Genomic DNA, 21,792 nt, shown 5'->3' with positions numbered 1-21,792 from the left:
ATTCCCTTGTACTTTGTGTTGAGTTTTTGCCACTTTCCCAGCCCGTCAGTAGAGATGCTACCTTTCTTTCCTGATGGGAGAGATACCAGCTGCGGCGGGGAGTAGAGAAGAGACGTGCCTCTTCCAGGGAACGTCTCTGTGTGGCTGGACCTTTTCAAGACCATTCTTAGGGCTTGTCTACATGAGGAAATTGGCCGGCAGAACTGTAGCAGTACAGTTCTTGGTAGATGTAATCCTAGAATAAAAATTACCTTATTCTGGTATCATTTTTCACTTTTTATTCTGGGGAATGATACCAGCATAGCAACAGGGGTATAATTAGATGGCTGTAGTTCTACTGGTCAGTTTCCTCATGCGGATAAGCCTTTAGTTGTTTTCTCAACTCCATCGAACCCATGTGGCCACCAAGCCACTACTTCTCTCCGCACCCTCCTCGAGACAGGGAAAGTTCCGTGATCCATCCTGCACCTTGTTGGATTCAGAGAAAGTCTAACGTTGTATCAGATCAAAGTGGCCTTCTGATGGGTTTGCAGCACTTACTTTAAAGGGACCTGATTTTCAGGGTCTGAAGTACTTTAAAATTGAGGCAACTAAACTCATAGTTTTTGAAAATTTTGACCAAAGTACTTTGTATTATTATTATGATTATTTAGTATTATTTAATTCTGATACTTTTTAGTCATGTATTTGGGCAAGAGATGTAAGCTATTGTTAGAATAATTTCCAGTTATTGAATAACTTTTCTCAGTTTCCTTAACTGATGAAATGAATATTTTCAGAGCAGTTCACAGATATTCCATACACATCTTGAGTTGCTGATAATGCCTTCTTCTAAAACACTATATTCTGCCTTCCATTCAGTCTAATATCTTTGCTCCTTTGCAGCTTTGGCCATAATCTGAGACAAGGTTACTATAGTAGATGGCCCTTCTGCTTTTGTTCCTAGTATGGCAATTCGTATCAAAACGTGTACCTCTTCCCAAGCATTGTATGGAAAATAAGAGTACAAATATCACGGTCTAGATTCATCCTTTGTGGAAGTCCATTTATGTCTATTGATTTCATCTGGAATGAATATTGCCCCATGTAGTTAGTGAGTTATAATGAGGACCTCCCTTAAATCTCCCAAGATTTAGTGGCAAGTGTGAAACCAGGTATTTGGTGCATTTTTTGCTGTTCATGCACAGTGTCAGTGTATGAGGAGGGCTCTGTATTACTTCTAAATTATTGAATTCTTAAACCGTGTTCTTCATGCAACAGAGGATTGTCTTCTCTAGCGATTTCACCTCAAGTTAATTGATTAGCTCTTAACTTGATTGCAGATTAACTGGCGAATGCCATGTGGTCTAGTTGTTAAAATGAGATGCAGGGTGACTTGTAGTTAAAATGCCTGGGTTCTCTTTTTGGCTCTTGCTGAATCACTGTGTGTCTTGACCAAATCTCTCGACCCCTCTGAGTCTCAGTTTACCAATCTCTAAAATGGTTACAATGCTTAACTCACAAGTATTAATTAAGCCTTTCAACTTATTTGCAGAGGCCCCCTTGGAGATCTGTAGGTGGAAGATATCAGTATTATAGTTACAGAGCGCAAGTAATTTGTGAGCAGTGTGACAATTGTATGAGCAGTTATGACGTAGCTTTCTGTTTCTTACTTTCTAGGTATCATGAGCTAGTAACAAAATACGGAAAGCTGGAACCTTTAGCAGTAGTGGATCTTCGGCCCCGGAGCAGCGCGAAGGTTGAAGTTCACTTCAAAGATAAGGTGGAGGAAATATCCATCCGTCTAGATCAGACGGTGGCAGAATTAAAGAAACAATTAAAAACTGTAGTGCATTTGTCAACAAGCAACATGTTGCTCTACTACTTTGACCATGAAGCTCCCTTTGGTCCCGAGGAGATGAAATACAACTCACGGGCATTACATTCTTATGGTATTCAGGATGGAGACAAATTTTTTGTGGAGCCCAAATCTAAATAACCTCTTCTGGCTTTGTGCATTCACACCAACACACACACACACACACACACACACACACACACACACACACACACACACAAAGTTAAAGACTTTTTGCAGGGTTTTTAGGTTGGTTGTTGGGTTGAGGTTTGGTTTTGTTTTGTTTTGTTTTTATACCAGTTGACTTCTTAGCCCAGGTAGTGTGCCCAAATCTGCAAGAGACATGCCACCATCTGATGCGAATGAACTTAAGAGGAGATAACTGACTTCAGTGTGTGTGTGTGTGTGTGTGTGTGTGTGTGTGTGTTTCAGGATGTCTGATACCTTGATGTTCTCGTTACTCTTCCGGTATACTCGTGAATTTAGCATGAATGGTCAGCTCTTCAAGCTAAGAGGGGTATTATGGTCCATCAGTAAGGGAGTCAGAGCTCAGTGCAGAATTTGGTCAGTACTTCTGTTAGATTAAAGATTTGACTCAGCACTTGTCCACCCAGTTATTTGACTCCGGCTATAAATAGCTGAATTGCTGTTTATCCAGCCAAGTGATGTCTCTAAATTTTTGTTGTTGTTGAGGTTAGTGAAAGGATTTTAAGCAGTATTCAGCCTGATTTAGAACTCAGGTATTCAGAGCATCCTAAACTACACTTCGTTTGCAAGAGTAAATAAAATGGGAGTGAGAAAATGTACAAATATAAAATAATCTTTTACTCCCAAAACTCACTATCTAGAGATCTCGTGCAAACTGTTCAACTTCACTAGACTTCTGGCATTATGTGTAGTCGAGTGACACGTCTGATGTTACTAAAGGTTGGAATTAACAGTATTTTGGCCAAATAGGTTTATATGCTAATTTGCAGAAAACTCTGGCTGTTCTTGGATGGGTTTTGTGTCAACTGGGAATCCAAATTAACAGCACAACAGTATGCTGAACAGCATAGTGGAGTTGCTTTGAATGTCCTTTCCCTATTGCCTGCAAGATCCACTAATAAGCACTTACCCTTTGGCCAGTTTGTGTTGAGAGTAGAAAGGACTTTGTCAGGAGAATGATTTTAGTCTATTCCTTAGTATAAAGTCCTATTTCTTACTCTTGCTCCAGGAACCTATCCTAATCTAGCACTTTTCCCCCTACCATTTGAATGTGGACCCTCTGTTTAAGATAGGTATCAGTTTTGCTTACATCAGTTTGTAGAAGGTGAGTAGATGAGAAACCACTCGCATTTATCGTAAAGCAGATGTTCATGATCCAGATTCACTCCCCCGTGTCCTCCACCAAACTCTCCGTGGGCATAGTGTGCTGATTTTAAATAGGCCCTTTTTTTTCCTTTAGAGCTGGGTCACTTTCTTATGATCCTGCTGTGAAATCCTCAGCCCTTTTCTGTATCTCTTGTAAATCACACAGCTGTTTCCCTTCACAGTGCCCTCCCTTGTTCCTCTGTCACCTTGACAAGTTGAAGACTTTACACTGACTTAAGCAACTACATTTTTAAAAAATGTTTTTCAAGCAGTGGAGTCAGGGATCTAGTTACGTATGAACTTCTGACCTTCGTTCTTTAACATCCTCTCCCTTCCCGGGCACTTTCTTTCTCATGATGCTTTTGTCTGAGTTTACTGAACTCCTTTATATTCTTGGAGTTGTGTATTCTCTTCATATTTTACCTGGATTGTCCAGGGAGGAATATAATCTCATACTCTTCAGATTCAGTATCTAGGAACTATTCAGCTGAGAGTGGTTCCACATCTAGGGTAAACGTGGAAATAAGAGGATTCAAGAGAGGTTAATTATTTGTGCCTGGTCTTCTGTTGTAAGAATTGATCTCCTGGGAACATCAAGAAGAGCAATATAAAACAGACCAAGGCTTGCATGTATAACATGGAATCCACATGACCTGACTTGATCCAATAAGAATAAAGAACCATGAAATGGTGACAGTGTAATATGAAGTTTTACTTTTAAGGACTCTTGTTGCAGAATGTACTTTATAAGCTGTAGCATAACTGAGGATGTATTTGCTGCCCATTTGGGCAGAAAATGCATTTGCTGCCCTGCAATGGAACGCCAAGCCAACACATGTATGATATATACATACATACACATAGAGGAAGTTGTGTTTAATAAGATATTTTATTATAAAACAAAGTTTTATGAAGATATGGTTGTTTAATATTAGAAGCTTATTTCTCCTGTTGACCTACTGTATGAGTATGTTGCCCATCAGTCATAAGCTTGTGCAGGTTATGTGACTGATGCAGATATAAAGGAATATCTGATCTAATTCTATAGAACGGTAATCACCTATCTTGGGTATATTTATGGCATTGTAACTGGTATTAACGAGACACTGTTAATTATTGACCAACTGTTTTAGCACAATTAAATAACTTGGTTTTAGAGAAGGAAATAAAGTCAATTAAAGCATTTGATGAGATCTTACCAAAGGCCAAGTATGTGCTTGTAAGTTTGTTTGCCTGTGAAAAGTTTTGATTATATCCAGAAACAAAATTGGTGCTGTCGCCATGTTGGCTCTGAACAACAGTTAAATGTTATTTTTATGATGTACCTGGTAGGAATGGGAAAACTGAGTAGAAAAACAAGGGTTTTTAATGAACAAGGATAACGCCCTCTTCACAGCTATCTGAGATTTAGCACTATCGTATAAACCAGATCAATGATCCACCCAGGTTTGCGAAAGCCACAGCACAGACACTGCAGTTTCTCCACTCTAGGGAACAGGCTGTCTCTAGCCAGTATTATAGAACCATTCACAATCTGTCCAGCCAGCAGAATATGCATTTTGTAGAAAACCTTCAGTAGACTTCAGCTGTGTAAGAAAAAAGGCCATGCCAAAAAAGAAATGTTTTACACATCCAGATGCTCCGCCCTGGAATGTGGGGGGGGGGCGGGAATTGCACAAAATTCAAAATGTTCAAAATTGGATCATCTTCCAATTTTATTGCCCATTGGAAATTGGGTCCTATTTTTGCACAATATTCCCATTTAAAATCGGGCTGCTTTTGAGCAATTTCATAGAATTTTGGAAGCCTAAAATTGTAAGGGAATAAAATTGCAGAAATTTTCACCTAATTCTAGTTAATGCCTAATAGTCCAGAATGCCAGAATGCTCTGTATTTGTAGACATTCCCAGTTCAATATATGGTCCAGAGTTGTGTTTATTTAAAAAAAACCCCAACCTTAATAGCTACTGCTCCTCCTGTGTCCTTTAACCAAGTGCTATTCTTGCCAGCTATTGTTTCGTTATTGATGTTACTTCATACATATAAGCCTCCCCTGGGTACTTTACATAGAGTGGATTTTCTGACTACCTAGTTTACAGGGAACTAGGTGAGAATTACAAATCAGAACATTACACAGCTTTTTATAATGAGGTTAAATGCTGTGACATTTTGCTTTCTGATTTGTCTCTTGATTATCCACGATGTGACCAGATGGTACAGCTAGACTGCTTAAAACCAGCAAATTTATGGGACGTACAGTTGTAACAAAGGATGCATCCATGTGTGTATGTTAGAAACTGCTGTTAACCCTCATGGTAGTTAAGTATGTACTCTGGGTGGACAGTTAAGCCTAGCATACAGCACGATCTTGGGAAACCACTAACAAATGTAATCATAGGCCTGGTCTACACTTAAAAATTAGATTGACCTAGCTACATTGCTCAGGGCTGTGAACAATTTCCCACCCTGAGTGCCTTTTTGCCTAACCGCCAGTGTAGATGCAGCTGGGTCGACAGACAAGTTCTTCTGTCAACCTAACACGGCCTCTCAGGTGGCTTAACTACATTGATGGAAAAACCCCTTCCTTCAACGTATGTAGTATAGACCTACCCATAGTCTTTGCTCTACAGTGTGACCGGTTTCTTTGCCTGCAGTCGATTGGACCCTAAAGATTCCAAGCATAGATCCCAAGTACAAAATTGTTCCTCCATCAGTTGCCATTTGTGCTTGTAAATGACATGCTTTTAGTTTTGTCCGTGTACAGATTTGAAAATGCAAAGCATCCCAGAAGCTGTAGTGTGTATTCTCAGCACACGTGCCATCATAATTTGACTGTTTGTGTTTTTTTGTAGATGTTCAAGCAGACTCCCTCCCCATTATATGGGGGAGGTAGTCAGCCATTTCTCAACCTTCTGCCTCACTGATTTGTCTCCTGAAGTTACTGGAAATTCTTTTGTTTTTCCTTTTTTGAATATAATTTAAATGTGAAGGTCTATTCTTTGCACTGTTTATAAATCTGTGTAATCTTTAGCAAGAAAAAATATGCTCCAAGCCTCCCTTTTCTCCTGTGTTCTGGTTTCTCTCCTGGGTACTGGAGTCAGGGGGAATATGCTTCCTGCTCCAAAATCTGCTTTTGGTTCAATGGCAGAGTTTGCTGAGGAACTCGCATCAATTAGGTAATTGGTTTGATCATTTATCTTATCTGAACTTTTGCGCACACAAAAAAAGTGTCCAGGGGGTTTCTTGACCACTTTCTCATTTGTTTCTTATAGCAAAACTTCTGCACCCCCACCCCATGCATACTTTCCCCTCTGCCTTTGAACATCAATTCCTTGGTGCAATAAATATCTGTTAAGGCAGCTTGTCTCGAAAAGCTAATGCACATTGTCTTGCTCCTGAAAGATTCCTATTGTTGAGACTGGTTGAAAGTGATTTTGAATTGTCAGTGCTCAGTGTTCCCATGCCATTATCTTAAGCACAGGTACAAAGTCAACAGGAGCCCACAGCTTTAGCACTGGATTTTGAAAAGCTTTTAGTGTTGACCTAATTCTGCTCCCATTAAAGTCAATGGTAACACTCCCATAGACTTCAGTGAGAGCAGAGTTGGGCCAATGCGAAGTGCTTTGGAAAAACTACCCTTAAGCTCTTCATCCCTTTTTCCTCCCTGCATCCACCAAGCTCCAAGCACCTATGCAAAATAATTTATTACTTCAATATAAAAACCTAGCTATATGGGATCAGGTAACTTACACGCTAGTGATAATACCTTTAATACAATCGTGGATATCACAGTAATAGGTACTATAGCGGTGGCTTAATAGAGCACTTTCTATTTGAGGATTCTTACTGTGCTTTACAAAGTCTCAAAGCTTCTGTACTTATTTCTCCACTGAACAACATTGCCTTAGGGTGTTACGGTTGTGGCACAAGTGGGAATAAAGCCCATGACCCGTTAGTCAGCCCCTTCCTCAACCACTCACCACACTGCCATTCAAGTTAAATGAGTTTTATCCGCAAAGAGAGAAGCACTAAAATTAAGGTCAGGTTATTGGATTTCATATTTTTTTGGCTATTTGTAAATAGCTTGGAGCTAATACTTCAAATAAAAATGGTACGTGAAATTGATTTTAAAAGTATGAAGTTGTTTCTTTGGCTTCTGACTTGATGTGGAACATCACGCTGTTTGCATTAGCGTTGATGGAACCCGTGGAGGTGAAGAAAGACTTAACCCCATAGTGTTTCTTTAACATGTAACGCAACACCCGGAGATTCACGTGGGCTAACCAGTGTTATAGCAGATAAACACCCAGTCTAATGTTCTGGCTGTTAACAGTCTTTCTCAAGGACGTATGGGTTTGCCTGCTGACCTTGAATTGTTCCGTTGTTTCAGACACAAAGCAACTTCCTCCCGTGCTACGTCCGACAAGAACTTCTCGTGTAGAATGAGACGGCTCATACCATATACAGGTTGTTTGGGTTTTTTTCTTCTAAAGTGGATACGTCTTTCAGGGACAGGACCGAGACCCACCAACTCATTTTAGTCACTGGGAAGCAGTGGGGACTACGCCATAGAGCACTGGACTGGGACTCCGGAGACTTGGGGTTCTATTCCTGGCTCCTCCTCTGGTTTGCTAGATGGCCTTGGGCAAGTCACTTTGCCTCCCTGTGCCTTAGTTTCCCCACCTGTAAAATTGGAGTAAATCACCTTTTTAAGTGCTTTGAAAACTGCAGATAAAAATGGCATAAAAGAGCTAAATTTTATTACTACACGTGCTACCAACGATCAGCTAACAACTTTAGATCAAGGCTGACCTAGCCCTAGGTGTCCACAAGTGACCTAGAGGTTAAGGTTTAATCATCACCAGTTCCCATGCATCTCCCAAGTCCCCTTTGTGTATTGTGGTCAACATGCAGCACACTGTATCTCACCTGTCCTGAAGAATCTGAGCATATTAAATCACATAATCCAGATTATTCTATGGTTTAACATGCCTTCCCTAGGAGTGATGAAAAATTACTCTCATTGTCTGTCTTCCTTGTAAAGAGTACTTGACTAAATTCTTATGTCTGGTACCAAAATTAGTAAATTGTCCTCTCCAGCATTGGCAGCCAGATTGAGGGTATGTCTATACCGCAATCGTGGGGGGTGATTGCAGCTCAAGTAGACATGCCCGAACTAGCATTAAGCAAGCTAGTTTGGGTACCAGAGCAATGAAGCCGTAGCAGCATGGATTTTGGGGCTGCTATACAAGCCCACCTGGGTAATCACTCTGGTAGCCAGCCTGCGCTGTAGCCTACTCTGCCATAACTTCACTGTTGCTTTTTCAGAGCTGGCTAGATTCAAGCTAGCTCCGGTACCTCTATATGCGTTGTGACCACAGCCCATGATTGCAGTGTAGACATACCCTTTAGGTACACACCAACCTTTGGGAAGAAACCCCCATACAGCAACCTGAAGTGTCTACCACTATTCAAAGGGAGTGATAGAGATAAATAGGATAATGGGATGAAATTTAAAGGGAAAATTTAATCTGAATAGTAGCAAATGTTCCCTGACAGGGAGATCTATTCTCCTTCAGAGTAGTCTCCCGGAGCCCCATTGTATGACATTTACAATTAGAATAGATTGCGCACTCTTCACAGTGGGGAGGGAGCAATCCTGCACGGGCAAAGCTGAAGGAAACCATCTGCTGGGTATTTTTCGTTCTTTAATTTCTCTGAGTCCTGGATCTAAGTCTAGGTTTAATTGTCAGGCAGATTTGAAATCGAGTCAGGAACCTCTCATGAAACACAGAAGAAGTTAAAGCTCCCGGTAGAGGAATGATTACAGGTGTAGGCACCAATTGTAAGGTTGATTTAGTTGGGGATTGGTCGTGCTTTGAGCAGGGGCTTGGACTAGATGACCTCCTGAGTTCCCTTCCAACCCTGAGATTCTATGAAGGTAGCAGGGCTGGGCCAGGCCAACAGTCCTGCATTAAGAACAGGAGTACTTGTGGCACCTTAGAGACTAACAAATTTAAGCAATAAAGGGAGGTATAATAGGGAGATGGGTGCTATCTTCCCTGGAGGAAATTACTATCTGGAAAAATCCGCTTTCCACCAGACTCCAACATCAGCTTCAGAAAACCTTACTTGGGGAAAGTATTTGACCCAGTTCCCATCTATGTGGTTATTTTGACCTTCACTTACTTGAGTTAGGACAAGCCTCTGGAAATTCTAGCCCACCTTTTTTGAATGATTTGCTTGTCTTGAGCCTCAGTGGGGAAAGTAAAATATTGTTACTTATTTGGTTAGCCATAATGTGCTCAGCACGGTACAATGCAGAACAAAACGATAGGCCCAGAGCCAAAAGAAAAAGCAAAATCTGGAAGATAGAAAGTTCAGTCCAAGTTGTCAGGAAAGCTGTAAAATCAAAGCAGCTCTAGTCATCATAGAATTTCGTGAGTCGGACAGAAGCTGAATTTTAAACATAAAACAATCAGAGGAGAAAAGGATACGCTCCGATTTTCGGTATTCATCATAAAGCAGCACACAGGAGTACAAGCCCAGTTTATTTTCCCTTTGCAGGTAATCTGTGAAGAGCCTTCTGAAGAGAGAGAGAGAGAGAGGTTTGTTTTGTTTTGTTTTTGCCTTTGGACTGAATCCAAATGCACTGAATGGCTGGTAGTATTAGAAGAATCTAGCCCTAGATTCCCCCTTGAGGGCTTTCTTCCCTTCAATAGACCGGGAATCAGGTTCACAAGTAGGGGGTTTGTCTCGGTAACCTACTGTAAGGCCCAGACCCTGCAAACCTTTCCTCCCGTGTTTGGCTTTACACACCAGTAGCCCCATAAAATCAATGGGGCTATGCACAAGCATGAAATTAAGCGCATGGGGAAGTATTTGTGGAACTGAAACCTAAATCTTCCTTTAAAAAAAAATAAAACAAAAATTTCCCCTTTTACTCCTCCTACTCAGCCAGCTTGTTTGATTTATTGGCCCCAATCCTGCACTACACTTACACATGTGCTGATTTTTTTTTATTTTATTTTTTTTTACTACTACTTAGTCCCATTGATTTCAACTGGGGACAAGGATCAGGGTCTTTGATTATAAGCAGTTTGGGCCAGAGACCTTCACTTATGGTGCACATACTGCACCTAGCACAATGAAGTGCTGAAATACTTGGTTTCTAGATGCTGCTGCAATGTAAATATTAACTAATTTTTGCCAAAATCCTTTGATTTTAAAACCAGCTCAATCCCACTCCCTCTTAGGGGTGGTGGAATCAGAGTAGAAATAAAATCTGAAGAAGATTTGGAATAAAACTTTTCTTTAAATAGTTTTTATTTTCCTCTCTGCCAAAGCTGAACTAAGCTGATTTATGAAAACTCAAACAAGACTTTGATGGAAAATTAACTTCATGGACATTTGAAGGGCTCTGACTTTGTTTAGTGTTTTAATCTCTATGCTGTTTAATGCTAATTCTGTAACACTATATAGAAGCTTTTTTTCCACTTGCACAAAGGAGGAAGGGGCTTGTTTCTTTTGCGGGTTGTTTTTTTTTCTTTCTTCCCCAGTGAAAAGTGATTCTGATCAGAACAGCCACAAATCCAGCTCCAACTTCCTGACATTTCCATCTAACTCTACCTGAAGGATTAGTTTTTTTTCTGCCACAAAGAAACCTCTCCACTTTTACAGCCCAGAATCTGATCTGTAGATTAATTTACCATTAATTAATAGAGCAAAAAGTTTTGATTGCAACTCAACACTATTCTGGCCCTAAAACAACACAGAGAAAAACTGAATTTTCAATTGAAAGAGCAAAAGGGATTGAGACATCATTTCAGACATCAGCAATAATTAGTAAAAGAGCACTGAAATGTATTCTTCATTGACATAAGTTTTCCCCCCCGGTTTATCAAGATTCAATTTAAAATTTCGGACTTAATTTCTTCCCTTCTCTGCAAAACAGGTTGGTATTTTTTTTATACTTTAAAAAAAATTGCTTTTTTTTTTTTTTTTTTTGGAACAAATTAAGCATTGTTTCTTTTATTTTCTGTCATGGTTCCCCAGAGGTACATCTTCTAGGTTTTAATGTAATACATTTATATTCTCCACTAGTCATTGTGTGTGTTCTCAATTAATAAATCCACAGCGACTTAGATTTAAGATCTATATAAAATTCTAGCATGATACTTGCTTCTTTTCTACAGTAAGGAATACAGCGGAACCCTTTCATTGTTAAATTAATTTTTCTCACCCCAGAACAACTTTGCTGTAAGCAAGATTATTTTTTCAATCTAATTGCAATTGACACGTTGAGAAGCATTGGAGAAGTGTGGAACTGTCATTCGACTTGATTATACATGGTGTTTCACTATTTCAAACATCATTATAATTGGATTCAAGTGTAAGTAATATGTAGATATATAGACAATGTATCTAGCTATATGCCTACGTTATATATGTTACATCTATATATATATTTAGAAATAGACATAGCTATATATGTGTACTCCTTCATTATATAAATAGGTGTATAGATGTATTTAGTTATATAGAGATGTAATGTCTATAATGTTGGAGTATAGACATAGATGTAATATAATGCATGAATAGATATATATTTAATATAGAAGTGTGATTATTATGTCTCTGTATAAATAGATCACTATATAATTTATACTTGAATCTGATCATACATATTTCATACACCCACAGTGTGCTTTGTGTATACACTGTAGCTTTATATAAGTGGTATATAAAAAACCTTTCCCTCTGTTTAATGAATAGAAATGATATAGTAATGAAATCAAAGCAGCTACTGTAGTCATACTTCCTCTTTGATTAATAATGTAAAACAAATTATAGTAGGCATAAAAGAAATTAAAATACCACATAACATTTCTCTTTAATTTGCCCAGATACATTTCCCCATTTCTGTATATAGTTGATTTCTGTATAGCAAGGAAGTTGTCAAGCTGTGTACATGTTTGTGCTTCCTTCACACCAATCAAAAATATTAAGTGATCATTGTATTACCACCCAGTACAAAAGATTAGTTAAACCAACATTTGAAGACTTCTAACTATATGAACACACTACCGTTTATAATTCGCTCTCATTTTCTTACAATGAAAAGCTATTCATCTTAAAGCCTGCAGTAATATCCTCACATGAAGCAGATCAGCAAAGAATTGTGTTGGATTAATAAGGGGATTGAATACACACTGGGAGCTGGGTGCTATTCATTAATTCCAACATACTGGTTCATTTCTGATTTCTGAAATCATGTTGTACATATACCCTGAGAATACCTGGAGGGCAAGTTGTTTTATCATCAGTGATTTCATTATACTACCTAACTAGCTCGTCATTTTTGGTCTAGTTCATGGGTAAGGACCTACATTTCCCAATTTTTTGCATCTCTGGAGCAATCACACAATTACAAGGCACCATTAGCCTGAGATTTGCTTAGCAGATCTGGTTTTGGATTGATGATTAGTTGCTCTTTTTTTCCCCCCCTCCTTTAGGATGAATTATCCGTCACTCATTAGAACCTGGGTGGCCTTTGTGTTCATGATTGTACGGCAGCAAGGTTAGTATTTCTGACTTTTGGTCCTCGGATACTGATACTCTACATTTACAATAGGAAAGTGCTTGCCTCAGAAATTTTCTACATGCGAACTTCATGTGCCTAGAAAACCTTGCGAAATTCTACTCATACACTTGTCTGAGAGCAAGTACAATAGCAGGGTAATTTATTTTTAAATCATAATACCGAAGGGCAAACAAGTAGATTTTTGTGCCTTGCCTGGTAAATATGCATGATGATTTTTTGCAAGGCTGACATTTATTCACAGCGAGGGACAGATCCTCAACTCATAAATGGTCGTAGTTCCACTGAAATCAATGGAGCTAGGCCAATTTAAATCTTGCCCTTTCTGTTTCAAATATAAAGAGTTTCTACACGTTTCTGAGCTCTTCATGCACAATTCAGGAGTTTGGGAGGATATCACAATTGTCATGAAAGCAGGACGTTAAAACATTCCTAGAGTTTAGATAGTTCACCTGCCAGAATAACTTATGTAGAATGAAAGGCGGGTGGGTAGAAAGAGTCTGCAGAGATGTCAAGCTACCACAGAACTGTGTGCTCATTTACTTTTGTTAGAGCTCCGGCTCGGTTTGTGGAGTCATCCCTATTCCAAGTCTTAGGTGTATCCTCATTGATATTCCCTGTGGTTTATATAGCTTGAGGAAACATTTATTAAGATCATTCACTCTACAAAACTTCCATCCATGGTTTTTTTTTTTTTTTTTTCTTGTGTGGTTTTGTAAAAGGCACAGGAAAATCTCTCGAAGATTTCTTGTTGCTTTCTTTTTTTTAATTTAAACTTGATTTCAAGAGGGTCAGGAACAGTGGAATGGGACCAATCTTGGGAGATGGGTTTGTTTTTGTTTTTGTAATGCTAACTCAGCATATTTGTATTACATGACTGATTTAATTTCTTTGGGGGAGATATCCTGGTCTTGTGGGTTAAGATTTAGATCTATGTGGCTTGAGATCTTGGTACTGATGCCTGCTGTTTCACTTGTGTGGCTACGGGCAAATAACTTAACCACTGTGTTTCAGTTTCCCCACCTGCAAAATAAGGATAATATCTGCCTGCAGCTCAGGGCATTAAGGCTAGATTCCTTTGCTGGCCAAGTCTGTTGGAATATTTGGATAGGAGAGGCTATACATGCGGAGTTAGACTCCAAGGCTAGTGCTTAAAAAGTGATTGCTTAAAAGGTTGTGCTGAGTATCACACTTTTTAAAAAAAAATCTATAATTTATAGCTGTGCCCTCAGATGTAATAGCCTGCTGGATACATAACAGCTGTGAAATGACTTATTTTACTACCTGGCAACAGGATATTTGTGATAGCCCTTACAAAATATGTATATAAGTGTAGTCGTGCATTCAGGACTCTGTCACACACCACTTAAAACTCTCTCCAGCATGGAAATTTTTATATATATATATATACACACATACACACACACACACACACACACACACACACACACACACACACACTTTAAAAAAAAGCCCGTTTTTTGACTTTCAGTTCAGGTATTTTTCTTTTGAGCTAGAAAGCTGTATCGGTTAGAAGCTTCATAAAAGGGTCGGCTTCCCATTGTCCCTATTATAAACCAGATTCTAGCGAAGGGCATCTTAAATGTTACAACAACCGAACGGCTTATACTTGCACGGAATGGGAAGAAAACCCACTGTATCTTTAAAACCCAGGCTCAGAGCAATCACCCTTCAGCTAGCAGCCTCTGAAATTGCAGGTTAGGACCTAGAAGATAAAAGAATGTCCTGAATCAACTTAAACAGAGATGGAATTGTTTTGAGTCTAGCTCCTCGGGTCAGCATTGATTGAATATAATGAGGACAGTGCATTTCTTTTCTAGCTAAGGAAAAGTGTGTTCCCTCTGTGGTAGATAACCTCATAGGGCTAAATAAATGGAGAATTATATTATAACACATGTCTGCAAGTGGCACAGGATTGGCTGTATAGCTCTTTCTATAGAGGCCTAATCCGCTATTGTATACCTAGCAATTAGAGCAGGTGGAAAATAGGGTTTTATTCCCTGTGGAAAAATTCACTGAGCATGCTTAGTTTTTGTCAAAATTTTCAGTGGAAAAATTCAACTTTTTTGACAAAAATCTTTGGCTGAAAACCGTTTTTTATTTTTTTCTGTCAAAAGATGTAAGGGAAGAGAAGATACTTTCTGTGCAGTGTTTAATTTAGTGGAAAACCTGATTTCAATGCGAAATTTTTGATTAAACCATCCTAGCAATAGCATCTCAGGCTTTCCCCTAGTATCCTCTCAGAAGTTAAACAAGGCCAGGCCTGGTTGTTATGTGAATGGAAGAGCTCAAAGAAAAAGGCAGAGTGCTACAGGAAGGGGTGATAAATCCATCTATCTTAGGTATGTATCCCCATTATTGTGATATCAGAGCTCCTCACAATCTTTCATGTATTTATCCTTACACACCTCTGTGAGGCTGGGCAGTGCTGTTAACCCCATCTTATATGTGAGAAATTGAGGCCTAGAGAGGCTAAATAACTTGGCCAAGATCACAAAGGAAGTCTGGGGAGAAGCAGAGAATTAACCCTGGGTCTCCTGAGTCACAGGCTAGCATCCTAACCACTGGACCATTCTCCCTTTTCTTTATTGTTCTTCCCTCTGAGATAGTACTGAACTAATGCCCCAGCCATTGTGTTAGGAGACACTGTCCTGCTGAAGATGCTGAATAAGATGTAAAACAGAGGCTTTGACCATTTGGGATCATGAAGGATCCTGTAGCTTTTTATACAAGAGAAGTGACATCAAATCTTATGCCTGGCCAAATTACAGTTTGGGTAGCGATGTTCCACCAATACAAAATCCCTCCTGCAGCGTCAGTTGTAGAGACTATTCTTTTTACCCCCTGTTCTAAACTCTTGCATAGCAGTGGAGCATATTATTAACCAGCTGCCATTCTCCACCCCAGAGGTGGCTGCATTTCAGTAGTGGGTGAAGTACAAAGTAGGTAAAGAGCATCAGGAGATGTGATGCTGTGGGCCTGATCCTGTACCATTGCAGTCAGTGGGAACAGGACCAGTCCTTATATCATTATAATAACAATACTGTCCTCTTCCAGCTCAGTCCATGGAGATTCTGTATCCGTTCTGGCAGAATGATACGAAAACCCCCAAAGTAGATGATGGAAGCTCCTCTGAGATTAAGCTGTCCATCCCGTTCATCTTCTTTGGAGTCCCATACAGGAGCATTTATGTAAGTGGAGGGAGCAGCTCTGTAGCAGACACTGCTTTTTCATTCATTTCCCCCTCATTAGCAGCTGCATTTGAAGCACGCTCTCCCGGTGTTCAGGACATGGAAGATTTATTGGTACCTACCTGACAAGTTCTTAGATTTTATGAACTGATAGGTTTTATGATGAAAAAAGTCAAAGGTGTATTTAATGGGCTAATGTTCACGGGGAAGGAATATAAAAGGCAATAAATTACCTTTGCAGGTGATTAAATGCCAAAGCTAAGGCCTTGACGCCATAAGCATTATTCCAGTCGCATGACAAGAAACAAGAATATACAGAGGTGCCGGGGGAAAAACAATTCCTTCCACCCTATGGTGGGTGCCTGAGAAAGTTCTGGGCTGGTGCTGCTGCTTCCCATTGGCATCAGAGGAAGCCAATAATAAATAATCTCTGTTTTTATTTCAAGTGGCCTTTGCCTATTCCCACTTGTAGTAGAACCACTTGCTGCCATTGTCTGGTGCCCAGCATGGGAGACACCAATGTCCCCAGTGTAGTCCTGAAGGCTTGGCACTGCCAGGTTTATGCTTAACATGACAGATATTGAGCTCCCTGGAAGTGTTTGGGTCAAACGAGTCCAGTCCCGAGGACTCTGCAGAACTGCTTGCTAAGGACTTGATTAACCTGAACGCATCCGGTGACCTGGTGCCAGTTACGTCGGGCACAAAATCTCCCTGGTAAACAATTCTCCTATGGTCTGGATACGCAGAGGCTCATCTCAAAGAACTGTTGCAGCTGAGTAACCTTCACAGTTAGATCTATGTGGGGTTGTACCCTCTGCGGTTCCTGATCTCTGTCTTCCTAGCCCCAGCTTAAGATCTTTCATAGAGCAGGCCTTGCTCACTACAGCGATGAGAGACATATAAGTACCTAGATGGATAGGCCTATTTACATCCCATAATTGCAAAAACCAGCCTTCACCAAAAATGCCATCAGCACAGGTATAATTTTAAGATGACAGTTCTCGGCTTGCAGCCAAGGCTTTGGTTTGCTTAAATCAAACCATTCTCCTCTTTTTCTAGGTCAACAACAATGGCGTGATTTCTTTCAATGTGCTGGTCAGCCAGTTCACCCCAGAGCCTTTCCCCCTTGCAGATGGCCGGGCCTTTATTGCTCCATTTTGGGCAGACGTCCACAATGGAATCCGAGGAGAAATCTACTACAGGGAGAGCACGGACCCCGCCCTGCTGAAGAAAGTCTCCAAAGACATCAGGAAGTACTTCAAAAACCTGCCCTCTTTCTCAGCCGTCTGGCTCTTTGTCGTCACCTGGGAGGAGGTCACCTTCTACGGAGGCAGCAGCACGACCCCTGTAAGGGCAAACGTTTCAATCTCTTGGCTTGTGTGATGATTTTGGAAGGGTGTTGTTTTCTGTAGCAGGAATGGCGGAGGTCAGGCCTACACGCCACAGACTCCAGCGCAGTGATGTCGGTCGGAGTTTGAAGGGGTGTGATCCTGACCAACAGAGCAGTGCCATCAGAAACCCCTAATGGAGGTGCAGTTATACTGTGTAACGTTTACCAGGATAGCTCTTTCTCTTGGCGGGAGTGGTTTTGCTACACTGATAAAAAAACCTGTGTCCACACCAGGCATGCTACGCTGGGGTAGTATACAGGCATTCCTACACTGGTAAAGCACTCCTGTTCTAGACGTGGCCTAAGTTAAAGGGGGGATGGATGAGATAGGACTCAGAAGACCTGGGCTCAATTCCCAGCTCTGCCACTGTCGTCCTGGGTGACCTTGAGCAAGTCACTTAATCTCTGGTCCTCAGGGCCCCATCGGTAAAATGAGGATAATAATCCTTCCTTTCTCCCACCCTTAGTCTGTCTTGTCTAGTTATATTGTGAACTCGTCAAAGGAAAGATTGATTGTCTCTTACCATGTGTTTGTACAGCAGCTAGCTCAGTGGGGCTCCAGTCTCGTTTGAGGACTTTATTCATATTAGAGTAATGGCTAATTATTGTTACATATTGATTAGATATGAGAGCGGAGTCTATTTTCTTATCCATGCCTTGCTGTGTGGCCTTGATCAAGTCCCTTCAGCTTCTCTGTACCTCAGTTTCCTCATCTGTAAAATGGAGATCAGGCTTATCTGCTTTGCAAGGTGCTTCAGAGGTTGGATTCTGCACACTTTATAAAGAAGGGCCAAATATTTATTAACTGAACACTGATTCAAGGATTTCTCTTTAAATAGGGAAAGGAGAAATTTGTTCCCTTTGAGGGTGAGTGAAACTCTGAGGTTGCAAACCTTTAATCCCCTGTCCTTTATTTTTTCCAAAGTATGATTCAGTTTAAAGACAAGTTTTTCTAGTGGTAGATGTGGGGTATTTGAAAACTGCATTGGAATTGTTGGCTGTCACTTTAATTTGTAAGTGGTTTCCTGAACTTGCTTGCAGGCTAGGGAGCTCTGTAGGGAAGCCTGCAATTGGAGTCAGTCAGCAGCCAGACAGCTTAGAGCAAGGTAGGGTGAATTGTGATTCACTGTATAAGGGAGCAGCCTGCTTTGTCTCTTTCTGGTTTTGGGTTCTTGTGTGTTAGGGTTCTGGAGTTTAAGAAATAAAATAGCATTACCCTGCAACCTTCCAGGCACAGTATATATGTTCTTATCTTTGTGCGTGTGTGCCATGAACATAACAGTAGGGAAGCCTGTGTTCTGTATAGAACCACCTCCCAGCAGCTGCCCTGGCACAAACAAAAGCCCTGCACAGCATCTTGAATGTGAGTGTTTGTGTCGGATGATCCTACAGATGTTTTTATTACAGTAGTGTCCCCGTAGTGCCAGGCACTGTACAGGCATTTAGTATAGGCCCTGCCTCAAAGAATGTACAGCCTTATATCCTGATTCTGAGATGTGATCTGCATGGGTGGGTCCCCTTTGACTTCAGTGGGGCTCTGAGTGGTAGGAGAAGTCTGTGTGCATGGAGAGTGTTGCAGGGTCAGGGTTTAGGGTTGTAAATTCTTTGGTGCTAGGGACTATCTTTTACTCAATGGCTGTACAGCACCTAGCACAGTGGAGTCTAGGGTAAGTAAAAGACAAAGTACAACGGGGGGTGTGTGTGTGTGAAAGAAACAAATGGCTTGTGAGGGCAGGAAGGATGGGGGACGTTAGCTTTTCATTCTTACTTTTTCTCCCACTCACTACTCCATTGTCCATCTTATTTTTCCCCTCACTGGATTTTGTTTCTCTCTCTCCCTGCTCCTCCCCCACCCACGTCCACTCTGAGTTAAATGTGAGCCCAATAATTTTTCAGCTAGAATCAAACGTCGAAGGCCCCATTGGCTTCAAACTTAGGCAAAGCAAGTTCTCTTCTCTCTAACGGGCTCCAGAAGTGAAGCTGCTTCTTAAGAAAACTCTCATATCCAGGAAGTCGCAATAAATTAATCTTTGGCTGAAATCCGTTCTCTTAAAAACCTGCGACTGGGAACAGAAAATTGGGACCTTTTGCAGGGTACAAACAACCTTATGGGTTTTTATTGTGGCTGTGGCTGGATTTATTTCTATGCCATGTTAATCTGAGCGGGCAGTCAGGACGTTTCAGGAGTATGAGTTGAACAGCTGCTTTGAAATCCCAAATAGATGTAGGAAATCAAAAAGATTATTGACAGCATTATCACAATGACGATCAGTGCAGTAAAAGATTTATCATAATTGGTCATAAAGCCCTGTCAATGATTTGGCTGGATTAGCTGCTCTTTAATTCCATAAACACAAAGGAGTCTGATCTCTTAGGAAGTCAGCTGTGACAAAGAGCCCTGTTCCTTTCCATTTGTTAGGTTGTTTGAAATTTAATGCATTTTTCCAATCTCATTGGCACACAGTTCCAAAGTGTTTTGAGCCAGAAGCAGTACTGAGATCCCTGTATTGCTGGGGAAATTGCACACAATGCAGTTTATTTTGGTATATAGCATCCTTCCTGTACAATATCAGAGAATTCTTTTGATTTACATATAAAATAGAATATGCAACTTTTGAAGGTGAAATTCACCCCAATGCAGAAAACCTGTGCAAAACCTCCGTAATGCCTGCTTTGAAGAGTGACTCAGTAAAAATGGCGTCAGGGATTAGAGACAGGCCAAAATTTTCAGCTGAAAACTTTTTCAGCCAAAAATGCAGATTTGGAGACACTGAAACACTTTGAGAATTTGTCTTGATTTTGCTAAATTATTTTGGTCAACACCTGTCTTCCACACACTCCCCCACCCCCCGCCAATTGATTTGTTTCCTTTCAACATTTTCTAAATGAAACATTTTGATTTTGTGGTTCAAAATGATGTTTTGTTTTGAAATTTCATTTCATTTTGTTAAAAAAATAGTTGTTAAATATTGCAGTCAAAACAAAACATTTTGTTCCCTTTCAATGCACTGTTTTGTTCAAGCCAAAAATGATTTTTTCCCCCACTTTTTGATTCATGAAGATTTTTGAAAAATCGTGGTTTCGGATTGAACGGATATAAAAAATGGAGGGGGGGGCGGCTGGAGGGAATTTTTCAGGATTGCCAGTGAATCGAAAAATCAGTTTTTTCACCCAGCTTTATCTGGAATTCCATGGTTATTGTGACTCTGGATCAAATATGCTCTGTTGACAAGAGGTTTCTCCTGCCAGTTCGTGCTGCAAACTCTTCAGTTCTGAGATTCAAATGGGAACTTTCTGTCTGAGTGCATCATTTCCGATGATAATGGTTCTGCTGGCCACATTGGATCTCAGTGACGCCTGTGCGCCCTCATCTTGGGCGGGTTTGCACACGTTTAACTGACTGGAACTTAGTTTGATTATTTTAGTAATAGCATGGCAGCGCCTGGTGGTCTCGGCCAAAATCAGGGCCCCACGTGCTAGGCGCTGTACATACCCATAGTAAGAGCCAACCTCTGCATCAGAGTTTATAATTTATATAGACAGGACAGACGAGGGGTGGGAGAAAGGAAGGATTGTTAATCCCCCCCTTGGCAGAAGCGGGAAGTTCTGCAGTGATTTGCTGAAGGTCACATAGGGAGTCTGCGACACCGCTGGGAATTGGATCCAGATCTTTTGAGTCACAGGCTGCAGGAGCAGCCTTCCTTATCTGTGTAGAATGTATGAAATGAATGGGGCCCAGCCCACGCTCTCTTAGCTCTGCTGGCTGTGCAGGGGTGGATTCCTGCAGTCCGCAGAGCCCCATTGACATGAGTAGAGCTCCACACAGGTGCACCCTTCACCCTCCCTGATCAGCTGTCAAGGTCGGAGTTTCATTTTTGTCTCTAAAGCCAGCAGATCTGGCTCTGAATTCTCACAGGGAGCCAAGCCTGAATCACAGAAATGTAGAGCTTGAACAGACTTCGAAGGGTCATCTAGTTCAGCCCCCCTGCAGGCAGGAGCGGCGCCAGGGTTTTTGCCGCCCTAGGTGGCAGCGCTCCTCCTCAGAACATTCGGCGGTGAGGGTCCTTCTGCTCCATGTCTTCGGGGTGCTTCGGCGGCGGGTCCCGGAGTGAGTGAAGGACCCGCCGCCGAAGCGCCCCAAAGACCCAGAGCAGAAGGACCCCCCGCCGCCGAATTGCCACCGAGGACGGCAAAATGCTGCCCCCCAAATCCTGCCGCCCTAGGCAACTGCCTAGGGTCGCCTAGTGGAAGCGCCGGCCCTGCCTGCAGGACCAAGTAAACCTAGATCACCCCTGACCAGTGTTTGTCTAACCTGTTCTTAAAATGAGGGGGATTCCACAACCTCCCTAGGGAACCTGAACCAGTGCTTAACTATCCTTATAGGTAGAATTTTTTTCCT

At 41.1% G+C, this 21,792-nt stretch overlaps 2 protein-coding genes across 3 annotated transcripts in view; both read left to right on the top strand.

The window, feature by feature from the left end:
- Window positions 1–6,905, top strand: part of TBCEL (tubulin folding cofactor E like) — a 38,208-nt gene extending 31,303 nt beyond the window's left edge. The window contains exons 9-10 of one of the 2 annotated variants that reach the window (XM_029912920.1): window positions 1,660–2,006; window positions 2,041–6,905. In XM_029912920.1, the coding sequence (XP_029768780.1) occupies window positions 1,660–1,978 (319 nt within the window). In that variant the 3' untranslated portion in view covers window positions 1,979–2,006; window positions 2,041–6,905. The other variant, XM_026657916.2, reaches the window with a different exon arrangement.
- A 5,801-nt stretch (window positions 6,906–12,706) lies between these two features.
- TECTA (tectorin alpha) overlaps window positions 12,707–21,792 on the top strand; it is a 57,732-nt gene continuing 48,646 nt past the window's right edge. Inside the window, 3 exon segments of the mRNA XM_024196674.3 lie at window positions 12,707–12,770; window positions 15,870–16,003; window positions 17,063–17,350. Coding sequence (XP_024052442.2) covers window positions 12,707–12,770; window positions 15,870–16,003; window positions 17,063–17,350 — 486 coding nt within the window.

The sequence above is a fragment of the Terrapene carolina genome, unplaced genomic scaffold (genome assembly GCF_002925995.2).
Source record: "Terrapene carolina triunguis isolate 2854851 unplaced genomic scaffold, T_m_triunguis-2.0 Scaffold374, whole genome shotgun sequence".
Taxonomy (NCBI): domain Eukaryota; kingdom Metazoa; phylum Chordata; order Testudines; family Emydidae; genus Terrapene; species Terrapene triunguis.
The sequence above is the reverse complement of the archived record's forward strand: the minus strand, read 5'-3'. Positions and strand labels throughout refer to the sequence as shown.